This window comes from Tursiops truncatus, chromosome 15 (assembly GCF_011762595.2).
Source record: "Tursiops truncatus isolate mTurTru1 chromosome 15, mTurTru1.mat.Y, whole genome shotgun sequence".
Classification (NCBI taxonomy): Eukaryota; Metazoa; Chordata; class Mammalia; order Artiodactyla; family Delphinidae; genus Tursiops; species Tursiops truncatus.
This window is the reverse complement of record NC_047048.1, coordinates 84,978,359-84,994,208: the sequence shown is the minus strand read 5'-3', so window position 1 is coordinate 84,994,208 and position 15,850 is coordinate 84,978,359. Positions and strand designations below refer to the sequence as shown.

The 15,850-nt window shown below is 64.6% G+C and overlaps 1 protein-coding gene across 3 annotated transcripts; it reads left to right on the top strand.

Moving 5' to 3' along the window:
- The first annotated feature begins 25 nt into the window (after positions 1–25).
- Positions 26–15,774, top strand: CABLES2 (Cdk5 and Abl enzyme substrate 2). 3 transcript variants are annotated; one of them, XM_073793160.1, is made up of 10 exons: positions 26–2,313; positions 9,202–9,273; positions 9,369–9,461; positions 10,562–10,639; positions 11,225–11,333; positions 11,635–11,746; positions 12,110–12,213; positions 12,398–12,504; positions 13,143–13,347; positions 13,489–15,774. In XM_073793160.1, the coding sequence occupies exons 1-10, from the start codon at positions 1,802–1,804 to the stop codon at positions 13,627–13,629; spliced, it is 1,533 nt and encodes a 510-aa protein (XP_073649261.1). In that variant the 5' UTR covers positions 26–1,801; the 3' UTR covers positions 13,630–15,774. The 3 variants fall into 3 exon arrangements, with proteins under 3 accessions (XP_073649261.1, XP_073649260.1, XP_073649262.1); XM_073793159.1 differs by having other exon boundaries at positions 11,581–11,746; XM_073793161.1 differs by lacking the exon at positions 11,635–11,746 and having other exon boundaries at positions 12,091–12,213.
- The last annotated feature ends 76 nt before the right edge of the window (positions 15,775–15,850 follow it).

The window sequence follows — 15,850 nt, the reverse complement described above, 5'->3', positions numbered from 1 at the left end:
CTAGCATCCTGGACCCAAGGGGCTGAGAGCCTGGCCGCCCATTCCTGACGGGGCATGGAGCTCTGAGCAGTGGTCTCGGGCGCCCCCTCGTGGAGTCCCACAAACGGGTGCTGGGCATTGAGGGCGCAGGAAGGCTGACGGCAGCACCTGGAAGCGGGGGTGGGGGGTCGCCGGTCCCAGGGCACCCGGAGAATAAAGTGTAATGAAGGATGGCGTGTGCAGCTGGCAGGGTCGGGGGTCATCTGGGCTTCCACCTGCCTGGGCAGGTGACGCAAGAGGCTCTTGAATGTGCCCAGGGATGGGAAGTCACTCCCTTTCTGAAGGGCAGGATCAAAACCAGCCCCATCTGCAGAGCATTACAGGGACCAGGGCAGCCTCTGGGGAGGGCTGTGGGAACACAACAGGGGATGTCCGCCAGGCCCCACACAGAGCCCCTCCACACTCTGGGTCCCTGGTCCACTGGCCTGTGAGCCATCTGCACCGCCACAGGGCACACAGGGCAGCTCACCCAGGCTTCCACCCGACACAGAACCTGGAAGAAGACCACGCCCACTCCCCCCGCCCCCACCGTGTCCCTGCGGCACCACCGAAGTTTAACATAATGCCAATTGGCACAGGAGAAAAGTCTACAGGGTCCAGCTCCATTATCGGGCAGCAGACAGCATGGTTTTGGAGCTGAGGGCCAATAACCAGATAACAGCCCTCCATCGCTTCATCCTCCCACCGCCCCTTTTCATTTTCCTCATCTGACATCCGCTTAACTATTAGCTACCAGTTTGGCAGCCCGCCCCCGCCCCAACCTGCCAGGGTTCTCCTACTGGTAACAGCTGGCCAGCAGGGCCAGGCCCTGGGGCCCTGATCCACGATGATGACACTGGCCTCCCGCTCGCTAGGAGGCGCTCTGCAGGCTAGGGCTGTGTCTGCCCCGCCCCCCAACACCTGCACGGAGGACAGAAATGCGTGTGCCGTGTATGGTTCCACGCAGGAGCATTCACAGCTGCGTGGGCAAACCACACGGCAAGTGCCGGTCTCCAACCGCCGGGAAGCCCCAGCGCTGGTGACAGCCCCGGGCTGAGCCCACTCAACCCTGACCATACCCTGAGGTGGAAATCAGCGACCCCCACCTGAAGGATAAGTAAGCCCACAGGCACACAGCTGGACAGAGCAGGCCAGTGGCACAGAGGTGGCTGCAGGATCCTGCCCCCCAAGACACAGGTGGGCTCCTGGGGGCTCCAGAAGGCAGCACCTGAGCATGAAGCCACCGGCTCTGAAGTTGGGGGTCCCGGTAAGGAAGAGGAAACAGACCTGGCACCCCCCAGACTCAAGGTCGCTTTGCTGCTGACGGCCGTGCAGGACTCTGTCTGGGGCTGAAGGTCCAGCACCGCCCGCCTGCCTGCCACCCCAGGCAGGTGCCTTCTCCCCTCGGACTCGCGGTGTCGTCTTCAGTCACTGGGGGAGGCCAGGGGGCACCGCTGGCCATTCCTGGGGCTCCCGGCGGGTGGTACAGCTCCAGCGCCCGCACGTCAGACCCCCGCCCCCGCAAAGACACACACCCCAAGAGGGGAAGAGCCTAAAGACGAGGCTTTAAGAACGCTGACCACGAACGCCACAGCCCAGCAAGTGGAACAGAGCACTGGCGCCCCGGGGCCGCGACTTCCGAGTCAGGGACTCGAACCCGCGGCACCTCCACCGCTCGCCCAGAGCCAGGCCTCGGGGCTTCTCCCGGCTCCCCCTTGGCCGCCTCGGAACCCGCTCTAGGACCCAAGGGAGTCGCCCCCCCCCGCCCGCCCTGCGCTGGCCAATGGGCGGGCGTGACGGCGATATATTTGCATACGGGTGCGCCCCGGCCAATGGGCGGCGGGCGCGGGCGCATGCGCGAGCTGGAGGGCGGTGGCGGGCGGGCGGCGGGCTCAGTCGGAGGATGGCCGCGGCTGCGGCGGGTGGGTCTTCGGACCAGTCCCCCGGCCCCGCCACGCGGGCCGCGCCGCAGGCGCTGCGGCGGCGAGGGGATTCGCGGCGCCGCCAGGCCGCGCTCTTCTTTCTCAACAACATCTCCCTGGACGGGCGGCCCCCGAGCCTGGGCCCGGGCGGCGAGAAGCCCCCGCCGCCGCCGCCGCCGCCGCCCACCGAGGCCCGCGAGCCGCCCGCGCCGCCGCCGCCACCGCCGCCGCCGCCGCCCGCGCCCCCCGCCGGCCTGCCCCTGCCCGGACCCGCGGGCCGGGCCTCGGCGCCCCAGGGCCTGCTCAGCCCCGCGCCCGCGCCCGCCGGCTTGGGCCTCGGCCTGAGCCTGGGTTTGGACGGGCAGCGCCAGAGGTGAGTGTGGCCCGGGTCACCTGGGGCCTGGGGGGCGGCGGGGTGGCCTGGGGCTGGGTCACCGCGGGGGTCGGGGTCACCTGGCGGAGTCACCCAGGGCTCAGGGTTGGAGGCAGTGGAGTCGCCCAGGCAAGGAGTTGAGGGGGCCTGGGGGCCTGACAGCCCGGGACACAGGGTCGGGGTGACCTGGGGGCCATCAGCGCAGTGAGCAGGGTGGCAGGTGGCCCTGGGCTGGCTCAGCTCATAATGTGGGGTTGAGGTGACCTACAGAAGATCAGGGTCAGCTCGTGCCACAGGGTTTGAGTGACCTGTCAGCGTAGGACTTGGAGACCGGGAGGTGACCCTGATCCCCTGTGAGCCCCAGACACCAGTTGGGGTGTCCTGCGCCTTGCCAGCCCCAGAAGGGAGTCTTGACTGGGCCCCACCATCCTAAGATGTCAGAGTCGGGAGTCATCTGCAAGCTGTCAACTCCCTGGACACGGATGTTAGGGTCTCCTCGGGCCCCGTGAGTCCCCAAACTTAAGGGTCATGGTCCCCTTAATTCTGCCACCCCTGAATGCGGGGTCAGGGTCCTCTCAATCTTGTCGGTCCCCTGAACATGAGTCTGGGGTTCCCTCAGCCCTTATCAGCCCCCAGACACAGAGCCCTGTCAGCTCCAGACACACCCCCCTCCCCAGCCCACTGTTACCAGTCCTGCTGGCACAGGGACTCACAAACACCCCCTCTGGGTTCCCCTTCGTTCTCTAAACTGGGTGACCCCCTCCATGTGGGCCAGGGATCTTCCCTGTACTGTGACATCTAGCCCCAGAGTCTCCCACACCAGGCCAGACCTCCCAGCCCCCCATCCCACAGCTACTGGTCACTGGAGGCCCCCCATTACCCCTGCCTCCTTTGTCCACTCTGAGCTCAGGGCCCCTGGGCCTGTCACATCCCAGATCGCAGGCACTCCCCCTGCCCTGATTTCATTTCTAGGAACGCCTCAGCCCATCTCAGGGCCACCCCCACCCCTGAGCTCTGCCCCTCTAGTCTGTGCCCCCTGCCCCAAAGCCTGCTTTCCTCAGCCGGCAGACTCTCCAACAGAGTGGTCCTGTCTCCTGGCAGCCATCAGCCCGAGGACAGTCCTCCCTTCACGCCAGGTCCCATTCGAGTCACTCCGCACGCCAGGGCAGAGTGGCAGGGATGTCCACTGTGTGAGGCCTCGAGGGTCCCGCTCACCTACGGCCAGGCCTGCGCTGTGCCCTCCTCTCCCGGTCCCGCAGCCCTGTGTGTGGTGCTGGGCAGGCCGTGTGTCATTCAGCAAACAGTTCAGGCGCCCTGGTCGGGGGCCAGGCCCTCGCTGTGAACCGACAGGCCAGCAGCCTGGCCCGCGAAGCCGTTCGAATGCGGGGACGCGATGAAGCGCCTGTACCCAGGAGCCCTGCCTGGCGATGGGGCTTGATGGTGCTTGTGCTGCTTCTGAAGAGCGTGTGAGGGGCCCAAGCTCTGGGGACACAGAACAGGCTGGGATGTGGCACAAGTCAGGCGCCCTTCGGTGTTCCCGCTGCACCCTCCACGGTCCCTGTGTCCCTCCTCCCCTGGCCTGGCCTGTGCAAGGAGCCCTCTCCTGCCCCTCCCTCCCACTTGGCCTTCAAATCCCCGTTCAGATGTCGCAGGGCCGCACCTGCCCCCCCAGACTCTGCCCCTCCTCGGTTTCTGCTGCCGAGCACAGGGCCCAGCCCTTGGGTCTGAGAGTCACTGACCCTCCCCTGACAGATGGCAGGCTCCTGGGGTGGGCACTGTCCGTTTCTCTCTGTGCTCCCTGGGCCCAGAGGCAGGGCCGCAGGTAGTCGCTGCTGAGTAGCAAGGGGGCTGCCAGCTGTAGGCTGTGGACTTCGAGGCTAAGTTGTTCTGGGGAATGGAGAGAATCCTGAGGGTCTTTTCCCAAAGTCTGTGTCATGAGTGTGGTGGTCTGACCCAGGCTTTGGGGACAGACCTGGTTGGAATTCCAGCTCCACCTCTCAGGAGCTCTGGGACTCAGAGCAGGTGGCACAGCCTCTCTGAGCCTCAGTTTGCTTCTCTGTGAGATGGGTTTGTGTTAGGTACTGCCTGCCGGAGGGGCTGTTGTGAGGTCTGCTGGGTGGCCAGGGCTCAGCGAGGGTGACGGTGGCCCGGCCCGGGGAGCGAGGACTTGTGTTACATCCCGGTTGCCCAGGGTGTGCTCACAGCTCAGCCCACGGTGGGGAGTTTGTGTTTCATGCTCAGGGCATAGTCTGGTGCGGCTGTTGCTGCTAAGCCAGTGAGTGACTCATCAGAATCCTTACCTTCCTCCCTAGAACTTTGCTTTCATTTCGACACCACGGTCACCTAGCGCTTACCGGGTTTCTGGGCTTCTCCGGATGGGTCAGACACAGGCTTGCAGGTCCTCTTCCTGCCCCACCAGACCGCTGCGCCCTCCTCTGTCATGTTGGCCCTCCTCTCTCCGGGGGTGGGGGGCGCTTGGAGGCTTCAGGCAGCAGCAGGGTTTCCTCTCACAGTCCTGGAAGTTACAGCCTGAGTCAGGGCGTGGGCAGGGCCTTGCTCCTGGGAGGGCTCGGGGGTAAGGGTCCCCTAGATGTCCTGGGCTTGTGGCCACAACCCTGCAGTCTCTGACTCCGTCCTCACACAGCTTCTCCTTGGTGTCTCTGTCTTCACCTGGCGTTTCTCTCTGCTTGTAAGGACACCCTGACCCAGCTGGTCATCGGGTCAGGGCCCAGCCTAAGGGCTTCACCTTAACTTGGTCACACCTGTGAAGACCCTATTGCAGCTGTGCTCGTAGTCACAGGTGACAGGGGTGAAGACTTCGCATATTTTGGGGACACTGTTCAACCCCCAGCAGTCGTCATTAGTCGTTAGTCCAGGGCACTAACACGGGGGAAGGTGAGCCGGGGGCGTGGCCGGGTTAGCTGGGAGCAGAAACCCTTGCGATTCGGAAGGGCTTGCGCAGGGTTGGCCCCGAGGAAGGGCCTGGGATTTTAGCTGCCGTCTTAGCCAGGAGCCGCCTAGCGCTCTGGAGGCTGCCGAGCGCCTGTCCGAGTTAAAGCGATTTCGGTGGAGTGTCTGGCAGTCTGTTCACATCACTGATTTGGGGGTTTCTTGCTCTCCAGCTGGAAAACGGCTGGAAGTGGTCACCGAGGTTGGAGCCTAGAGGGGGTCCAGAGGCCTTGCTGAGATGGAGGCCGGCCCAGGACCACATGTGGGTCCTGTCACCCGGGGAAGCTGGCAGGGACTTGGTGAGACAGGGACCCACCTAGGGCGACCCACTCACTCAACAAGGATGCACGACGGCCTGTGATGTGCCAGGCCCCGTGCTCAGGCCCGGGTGAAGCGGTGGGCCGGCCGGACAGGACCCCTGCCCACACTCTCCTGGCAGGGGAGGGTTCAGTGTCGTCGTGCTGGCCCCTGTCAGCGGCCTGCCCGTTCTCAGACCGGCTGAGCCCACGCACAGCAGCCCCTGCACGTGGCCCCTGGCTCGGACTGAGTGGTCTCCCAACTAGGCAGGAGCCCTTCTCTTCTCAGCTGGGCCGTTTTTTCAGTTACAAAGTGAAGGAGTTTATCAAGTGGAAACAACGTCTAAAAAGTGGCGATTTCTCTTCCTGCCTGTCTCTGGGGGAAGGCGAGTATGGGCCACCGGTTTGTAAAGGGGCAGCTGTGAACGTGAGCCAGTGGGTGGTCCCCTGTGCCCCCGACCCCATCTTCCCTACAGAGTCCAGCGCAGGCGGCCTCGGGCCAGTCGCCGCCATGTGGGGGGCACCATCCCGTGTGCCTTGGACGGCTTAGCCGGGAGGGCCTCCTGGCTCCCTGGGACTTGCATTTGCCCACACGTCGGGGAGTGGGAGGGTGTTAGCTGAGGCGGCAGGAGCCCAGACTTGGTTCTTTGTAGTTTGTTTGTAGCACTTTTTAAACAGAGTAACGGGTGTACAGGGAGAGGCGCGCACATCCTGACCACCGACCAGCAGGACCCGGGGCGCGGCACCGCCTATCCCCGCTCAGGTCCTCAGCCGGGCCCTGCACACACCGCTTCCAGGGGCCTGCTCCCAATGGGGTCCACGGCGGGATTGCTCCCAGTGGGGGTCGTTTCGGGTAGAGCTGCTGGAACGTTCCTGTCGTGCCTACAGGCCCGGGCCGGCGTGTGGTCAGCGTTGGGATTCTGAGCCGTTTCCAGAGCGGCGAGTGCTCAGGGGTGCCGTCCTCCCAGGGCCACGTGGGAGACCGTGGAGGTCCCGCCTCGGGACTCCTGAGAGGCTGCCTCCTTGGTCGACCGGCCAGCAGTGGGTTTGGAAAGGGCGCCGCCTACGGAAGGGGCCGGGCGCCAGTCCCCGTCCTGGGACGAGCGAGCCCGCGGCTGCCTGGCGGCCCCCGGAGGGTCCCCATCCCAGCGGGGCTCTCAGCCTCCCTCGGGCCGCGGGGCCAGCTCCTCTGGGGTGGGAGGTGGGAAGTGGGGGGCTCGAAAGCAACAGCCCCTCACTTGGCCAGCCTGGTCTGTGCTCAGGATTCAGGGTACCCTCGTCAGCGTCATCCCTGTCTCTGGACCCAAACCCAAATAGCATCACGCGGACACAGGCCGAGTTCAGGAAAGGAGCCCTGAGAGCACGGAGCAGCCTTGATTCCAGCTCCCCCAGCGCGGTCGGGGGGGTGGCACGGGGGCGGTGGCAGAATCCAGGGGCAGAGGCAGCGCCGGGGGGCAGGGCGCAGCTCCCAGCCCCTAACTCCCGCCAGCTCTGTGCCTGAGTTTCACCACCTGTACGCTGAGGGCTGTGAGGATTGAGTTTACGTATAAAATGCTTACAGAGAAGAAAATCTAGAAGAAAACCACAAAGATAGAGATGCACGAAACCAGCTGGGATCAGGTGTTGCCGCTCGGTGGGGTGAGAGAGGTCTCCTGGAGCGCGCTGGGCCAGAGCTCAGGCAGCCCGGGAGCGGGGGTGCTGGTTGTGCCCCCGGGCTGGCTGCCTCCGTGGAGACTGCCGCTGGCCTCTGGGCCCTGTAAGCGAGGTCCCAGGCGTGCAGGAGCCATCGGGCCTCACCTGGGAAATTACCTGAGGAAGCAAGCCTGAGAAGGCCACGCGGGACTGCTGCCCGGGACCTCTGAGCCCAGCCCCGCGGGGCAGGACACGCACACCTGTGTGGGGCGTTCCCGTCTCCACCAGGCTGGCTTCGCTTCCCGGCACGGGTCCTGCACGTCCACCTGCAGTGGGGCGCCCTCTCAGGGCAGGGCCTGCCCCAGTGCTCACCAGTCCCTACCGCAGGCCTCCTTGGGTGCTGGGTGTCTGCCTGACGTGCCCCTCCTGCTGCCGCCTTCCCACCTGGCCTGACCCGGGAGAGATGGCCTGACCGTGCCAGGCGTCGTCTGGACGCCAGGGGTCCTGCCAGGGGGAGGGTCCCGTGAGATGCTGCAAGGGAGGCGGCAGCAGGGCAGGCTGCAGCTTCCAGGAGCGGCTCCGCAGCGAGGCTCAGCCTCAGGGAACAGCTGCCGTTGACACCTGGGCCCTGGGCACCTGCCCGGCCCAGGCTGAGTGTGAGACCGTGTCCCTCCATCTCGTAAACCACGGTGACCTGAGCCCAGGAGGAGTGGGGCAGCAGAGCCCGGCTTCCTGGCTTTGTCCTGAGCGGTCCCTGCTGGTGGCCTTGGTGGCAGGAACCTGGGTGTGTGACCTTGACCTGAGGGTGCAGCCTGTGCAGGGTTTCTGGGCCCAGTGCCAGGTGGGAGGCTGCCCTCCCGAGCTCCCTGTGTGCTGGTAAGGCCGCCTCCTGGGATGGTTTTAAACCAGACCAAACACCCGGTTTGTCTCTGGGACAACCCCAGCACCGTCAGCACCTCAGAGGGCTGGGGGCAGCCCCCGACTGTCATCGGGCAGCCGGTCTTTGGTTCCCTTTTGTGGTCACCGGGACACACTCCTCCCCGACCACCCAGCACGTCTGGGGGTCTCTAGCCTTCAGCCTCAGGCCTGACCTAAGGCCATTTGTGTCCCCTCCCGAGGAGTCACTGAGGCCACCTCCCCAGCCCAGGGGGCCTCCTGACCACGCAGCCACATGTCTGCGTTCAGACTCCCCTCTGTGTGGGTCTAATAGAAGCGCTTTCCTCCCTGTCCCTGGGCAGGGCTTTGGTCTGGGAAGAGTTCTGGCCGCCAGGCCTGGACGATGCTGAGGTGGGGCTGCGGGTTGATGGGTTTCTGGCTCCTTTATGCTCCCCGGGGGTGAGCTGAGAGGCAGGAGGCAAGGGTGGGGGAGCACCGCAAGCTCAGCACGCCCACTGTGCTTCCTGCGACAGGCCCAAGCAGACACCTCCCTGACGTGCATACCAGGACTGCTGCTGCCCTGGGGAGGGGGAGGGCCACGTGTGAACTGAGCCTCAAGTCAAGGGGGACGTAGCCACGGGAAGATCTGGAGAAAGAAGGTTCCAGACCGAGGGAACAGCCCCTGCCAGGGCCCTGAGGCCGGGGGCGGGGGCTGGTGCAGGGAGGGCGGCCCAGCCGAGGGGGAGAGGCTTCTAGGTGCCCTGGGCCGGGGCAGCACTACACGCTGAGGTGGGCGGGAGAGGGTCGGCAGGACGTGGCAGAGCCACCGCGGGACCCTGTCCAGCCCCACCATGCCCCCTTCCCGGGACCCCTGGCTGAGCTCCGAGAGGCGGTGGGCAGACCAGGGCCCGGCCAGCCATCCCTCCCGGTTGGGCCATGTTGAGGCCATGTCCCCCTCAGGTTCTTGCGGCCTTGGGTGGCCCTGCCCAACACTCAGGCCTCACCGCAGACCTGCTTCTGGCCCATGGCCTGGGGGCCCCGTCGGGGCCTGAGAAGCACGCTGGGCCTCTGGGAGGAGGGCGCAGGAGGCAGCCTCTGGACGGTACCCTGAGGCCCTGCCGTGTCCTCTTTACAGAAGGCGCGTAGGCTCCCAGCGCTGCTCGCTCGAGTTTCTGGAAGACACGGTGGGATGTGCCTCGCTTCAAAGGTAAGGAGCCCCACCTGCCGCTTGCACCCCCGTCCTTTCTCCTGGGGCCAGAGAGGCTCCCAGGAGGGGAAGAGTGACCTCCTTTTCACCTGCAGAACCAAACATACATCTGGATCCCCAAGACACAAAGGCCTGAAGAAGACGCACTTCATCAAGAATATGAGGCAGTACGACACCAAGAACAGCAGGTACCAGCGTGTGCCAGCCCAGCCCCGCCCTGTGGCTGCCCAGCGGGTCCTCCCTCGTGCCCGGTGGGGTCCGGGGTCCTGCCCTTGTCAGCAGCCATTTCTTCCTTCAGCGCGCTAAGGAATTGCTCGCCCACACGGCCCAGCCCATGTCCCTTCGGAAGTGGACCCTCTCCCCATCCCACCCTCTTCCCTCCATATTCACCAAACGCTGGGGTCCTCAGCACGTCCGGGCGAGGAGCCACCCGTCCACCGCAGCCTTGAGTAGAAGTCTAAAACACAGGGATGCTGGAAACACAGTGGGAACAGGCAGAGTGGTGGGCTGTGTCTGGGGGAGAAGGGAACACAGAGGGCATCTGGCTTCCCTGAACAGGGCTGCAGAGTGATAGCCAGCGCCCAGCACAGCCCTCCGAGGCCCTACATCTGTAGAAGCCCCGTCCCTCATGCCCCGTGTCCCTCACGCTCTGCCCTCCTGGCCTTGAGGCCATTGCCCTGACCCAAAGCGTCTCCAGACCGTTCCCCTTCCTGCTGGAGGCCGTGCCCAGGCACCTACCAGGCAGCCCTGGTCGGGCAGTGCTGCGTCTTCCCTGCGGCGGCTGTAGCTCGGACAGTCCTGGAACCCCAGCGTGGTCCCCAGCATGACAGGCTTGGCCCAGGAGCAGGCCCCCGGCAGACTGAGCGCCGGGCTGGCTTCAGTGGACCCTTGGTGCCCAGGGTCCCAGCCAGGGAAGGGGGTCTTCCACCGTCGTCCTCCCTGCTGAACTGGGGCTGGGCTGGGCAGAGCCATGCCCAGAGGAAGGAAACGCCATCCTCCCTGCTGTGTGCCCCACGCAGCGGCCCCTCTCAGGCCACTTTGTCTCGGAACATGGAACTGGGTGCTTTCTGATGCTGTGAGGCTCCTGCCGTGCTGGGATGCCCGAGGATGGGCTTCCCTGACCAGCCGTCCTCGGGCACGTGCCTCTGCCTCTGGTGTCTGCACAGCCTGGCCTCTCTCGTATGAACTGCCATCCCGGGCGTCCCCCAATGCCTGGGGCAGTTCCTATCTGAGTCTAGGCAGGAAGGGAAACGCCTGCCGCCCTGCCCTGACCCCATCCTTCCCGCAGGATCGTGCTCATCTGCGCCAAACGGTCCCTGTGTGCGGCCTTCTCGGTCCTGCCCTATGGAGAAGGCCTGCGTGTCAGGTGAGCGGCTGGTCCCCACCGGCCGGGAGCTCCACACCATCGCAGCCTCACACGGGGCCAGCAGACCAGCTTCTGCAGAAGCTGCTTGAGAGCTCGAAGGCCATTTGGGTCCTGGTCCTCGGGGAGGGGCGCGTCCGCACCGTTATCCCGTTTGAGCTGCTAAACGTCGGTGCCTGGGATGTTCCTCCTGGCGGGACACTGCTGTGCATCCCGTGACCAGGCCAGGCAGCTGTGCCCAGCGCATAGTCCCGGGAAGAGGGAGACGGCTGTCAGGGTGGGGACGGCGCATTGGGACCCGTGTGCCCGAGGGTGTGGCTGCAGGCGGAGGGCACACCCCTGAGAAGTGACTTGAGGTGAAGCCGAGGCCGGCCCACCACCAGGGAGATTGAACAGGAAGGGCCTGGGACCAGGAAGGAGCTGAGACAGAGACGGCTCTCATAGCGGGAGTCCTCGTGACCCCTGCTGAGGCTGCTACAGGGCCTCGAGGGTGTGGAGGTGGGGGGCTGTGGGCCCCTGGGGCTCAGCTCCCGCCTGCGCAAGGTCGGGGGCGGGGCCGGCAGCTCTGTCCTGTCCCGTGCGTTGCAGTGACCTGAGGGTGGACAGCCAGAAGCAGAGGCATCCGTCCGGCGGCGTTTCCGTGTCTTCCGAGATGGTTTTCCAGTTGGAAGGCGTCGAGCTGGGGGCAGATGGAAAGGTAGGAGCAGACGCCCAAACAGGCCGGTCGCCTCGTGGGGGCCTGGTGACGATGGGAGGTCGGGGCCCCCGAGGCAGGGAAGAGCTCCGGCTGCAGATCCCAGATGAGGGGCGGGGCATTCTGGAACCTGCAAGCGGGGAGCAGCGTCAGCCCTGGGCGGCGGGAGCTGCAGCGGTCAGGAGGGACCTGGCTGGACCTCTGGTCCTGGACGGGGCGGCGGGGCTAAGCCCGATGCACTGCCTGCCAGGTTGTGTCTTACGCCAAGTTCCTGTACCCCACCAACGCCCTGGTCACGCTCAAGCCGGACAGCCATGGCCCGCCACCTCAGCCCCGGCCCAGTGCCCCCCGCGCTCTGCTGGGGCCCAGATGCAAACCCATCCCGCCCAGGGCAGCGCCAGCTGGCTCGGAACTAGGTAGCCCAAGGGCCCTGACCGGGAGCAGGGCAGGTGGCCCCACAGTCCTCAGCCCAAGCCTGGGGAGCGGGTCCGCCGCAGCCTCTCAGGAGGGGGGCCCCCAGAGCACACGCCCTGTGCTGCCCCTGAGCCCAGCCGCAGAGAACCTGCACCCACTGATGGCTCTGGGCGGGGGCCCCTCCTCATCAGGACGTCCTCCCCGACCCCGGCCCCCGAGGAGGGGGACCACACCTGGAGCCCCTGACCCCACTCTCCTTGTCCCACGATGACGCCCTCAGCACAGCTGCTGCCTGGCACTAGGCTGGGGTTGGCCAAGCCACTCACCGGGGCTTGTGGTGGGTCAGGGCTGCCCTCTGCTCGCAGGGGCCGACACAGGGGATGCCCTGGAGTACAACCCCGACCTCCTGGATGACCCTCAGTGGCCCTGCGGCAAGCACAAGCGCGTCCTCATCTTCGCGTCCTACATGGTAGGGGCGCCGCCCAGGGCTGGGCTGTGGGCCGGCACCAGGGGCGGGGGCAGCTACGCGCCCTGGGCCCAGCCTCCCCCACGTCTTGGCATTGTTCTCTCGGGCCCGGGGCCTCACGGTTGCAGGCCCAGGTGGCGTGCAGACGCCCCTGGGGCTGCATGGGGACGGTCCTTATCCGTCGCAGACCACAGTGATAGAGTACGTGAAGCCCTCCGACCTCAAGAAGGACATGAACGAGACCTTCCGGGAGAAGTTCCCGCACATCAAGCTGACGCTGAGCAAAATCAGGAGGTGAGGAGGGCCGAGGCGGGCGTCCCCAAGCCCACTGCCCGACAGGGGCTTCCTACACTGCTGCCGCCAGGCCGGGTCCACGCAGATCCCTGAGCTTGAGAAAGGGACGCGCCCCTCCTCAGCCCCTCCCGCCAGCCAGCCAGGCCAGTGCCAGCAGCTCCCCTGCCGCCTCCTTGGTCAGGTGCCCTCGGTGCTTCTCATACCTGCCCACACCTGCAGGGCTCCTCCTCACTGGTGCCCACAGCCCCTGAGCCGGGCCCTGTGACCGTCCCCACTTGATAGATGACGAGGTTGAGGCCTCACAGCCAGAGGTCCAGACTCTGCCTCAGCACGGCCGCACCTTAGGGCCTTTGCACTGACCTTCCCTCCCCACACGGCCCCCTCACTGCCACAGGAGCACGGGGACTCTGTCCTCCGGGGGGTCCCCTTGAGGACAGTTGGGTGCCGCGGGCCCAGCCGAGGGCCAAGTGGAGACCAAGACCAGCCTGCTGCCCGCCCACCAAGACGTGGGCCCTAGCGCCGGGCCACAGCCTCTGGGAGGAAATGGCGCTTTTCTGGTGGCCCAAAGGCACACCCCTCAAGCAGGGACGTGGGCGGTTCCTGGCCCCAAAGCCCTTGGCTCCCGTGTAAACCCGCAGTTTGAAACGCGAGATGTGGAACCTGTCTGAGGAGAGCGGTCTGGAGCCCGTGACGGTGTCCATGGCCTACGTGTACTTCGAGAAGCTGATCCTGCAGGGCAAGGTCAGCAAGCAGAACCGCAAGCTGTGTGCGGGCGCCTGCGTGCTGCTGGCCGCCAAGATCAGCAGCGACCTCCGCAAGAACGACGTGAAGCAGCTCATCGATGTGAGTATGCACGTCCCTATCCCCCCGCTCCCAGCTGCGGGAGGCAGGACCACCCCCCACGCCCAGACCCAGCCACCTGGCCGCCTGGCCGGGAACCGGAGGAGGGGCCGCAGCTCAACCCCTCTCTCTTCTTCAACACAGAAGTTAGAAGAAAAGTTTCGGTTCAACAGACGGGATCTGATTGGGTTTGAGTTCACGGTGCTCGTGGCCCTGGAACTTGCTCTCTACCTTCCCGAGAACCAGGTGTTACCTCATTACCGACGCCTCACGCAGCAGTTCTAGCGTGGCCCGGCCCCTGTGGGCGCTCCTGGCACGTCGTGGGCCGGCGGGCGCATTTCCAGGCACTGGGTGTGGACCCGCGGCCCTCGCCGGCTGGTGCCACCGCTCCCCCACGCCCTGGCTTCCCTGGAGGGACATGGCTTCCATTCCAAAGCACACCACACCACCGCGGTATTTCGGAGAGCCCTGCTGCGTTCCTCCGTGAACAAAATGTGGGGCTTTGTTGTTTCTTTTTTTCCTGTGCCTGGTCTGGCACCAGGACTTAATGCTGCGCGGTGGTGGATCCTGACTTCACAGCTTTTCTCCTCTTTGCATCACCCAGCCTTCTGCTACCATCGTAGCCACTGCACTAGTGTCTCGTGGAGATCTGGGTCTCCAGACCTCACTGCACGCGCTGGATTGCCAGCGTTAACCTGTTGGGGCATTAATCTCGGCTGTTTGGGGTTTTCGGACGTGGAGACCGCACTGTGGAATCCCCACTCCCCCCTCGGCCCGGCTCCTTCCCAGCCCAGCACAGCCCCCTCGGGGGGTGTGCACCCACGTACCCACATCCACACACACAGCTCTGGCGTCAGCCGAAGCCAAGGATAGCAGACCCCTGGTTGGTTTTAGTCTCATTTTTTTACTCTCAGACTTCTGTTCTTCCAAGGATCACATCACTGTGAAGTCCCGATGCCCTGTTGGGGGTCACACACCCCAGCAGGCCTCTGGGCACAGAACTAGCCCACCCCACGCAAGGATCCGTCTCACCGGGAAGACCGCCCCTTGCCCACGACACTGGGGACCTTCAGGATGACTGGATTGCTGGCTCTTGATCTTCCTACGCAATATTGTGGAGAAACCGTGTTTACTGTCGTGTAGGATTTGGTTCTTTGGGTCTTTCTTCCTGAGGGCACAGAAGCCGGTTAAACGGCGTCTGCTGAAGTTGTGACTTGAACCACACCTGAGCCTCCAGCGGGGAGGAGACTGACCCCTTCACAGCCCTGCCTCCCCGCAAGGGTCGGGCCAGCGTTCTTCCTCCCGGCAGGAAGTGGGAGCCACCTGGGCCAGAGGAGCCGCCACACCAAGCCGACCCCAAAGGCCGGTCGTTGTCCTGGGCAGGTGTGTGCCCGGCACGCCAGCTTCTCTACGCTACACATGGCCCAGTTCATCCACTTGCTGCCCCACCAGAAACACTGAAGACCGTGGGCTGGAGCTTCTCCTTCACGGGTCAGCTGCTCTCAGAAAGGACCGTGTTGGCTGGGCCATTAAGCTGCTTCCCTACTGCTGTCCCATAAGCTTGTCACTGGAGGGGCTCCGGGACAGCCCCACCCTGCATCCTACGCGTGTGCACCGGTGCTTTTGCAGAACAGAGGCCAGCCCTCATCAGAGCGCTCAACCACCAGCAACTTGAGACCCCAGCAGGGGTGCAGGACGGCGGCTCCCGCCCTGCTGGCTGCTCTTCCTGCTTCCTCAGTCAGCCGCTTGGGCTAAGGGAGGAGAGGGGGACAACTGCAGGACAGAGCGTGAAGCCCCAGTCTGTATCCTGACCTTATTTATTGAGGAGTGCCTCTTCCCCGTCTTCCCCAAGATGGCTCCCACACCTGACGTGCACCAAGGAGGGCTGGAAGGATGAAGCTGCTAGGCCCCAGGCAACCCTTCTGCAAGTGACCTGTCCAGCCAACACAGCGTCTCAAGGACACTCCTGTTACAGGCGCTGCAGGGGACCGACTTACAAAATGTACGTCCTGGTTTACAATTCAGCCTTGAGGAACACATCTTCCTGGAAATGTCTATACAGATGTTAGAATGGCTGATACAGAAACTTTAGCTGTTCATGTAGTGAGAATTAGTCATTCACCAAACCCGTCTGTAACCTTCCCTTTAGTGCATTGCGTCCTTTTTAATGTCAACAGCTGCCACTGTGTGGTACTCAAATGAAGCCAGTATTTAAGGCATTAAACTCCAGCCTAAAATGTCACCGCCTAGAACCAGCCCAGACATCTGTATCCAAGGGCTTGGGGCCACGCCCTCAGTGCCTAGGAGGCGCTGTGGACTTAAATGAGCGCTTAAGTGGCCATCTGACCTCACTGTCTAGTCAAGTGTCATGGATCTGTTTGCAAAAAGTAATGTATTTGTGCTTTAAGTAAAATTTGGTTTTGCAACGTGTCATAGGCTGCCCTTCAGCCGGCCAGCCCCTTCCAATCACAGCAAAACGCCAGCCCCGACCCTCCAGAGCACAGAG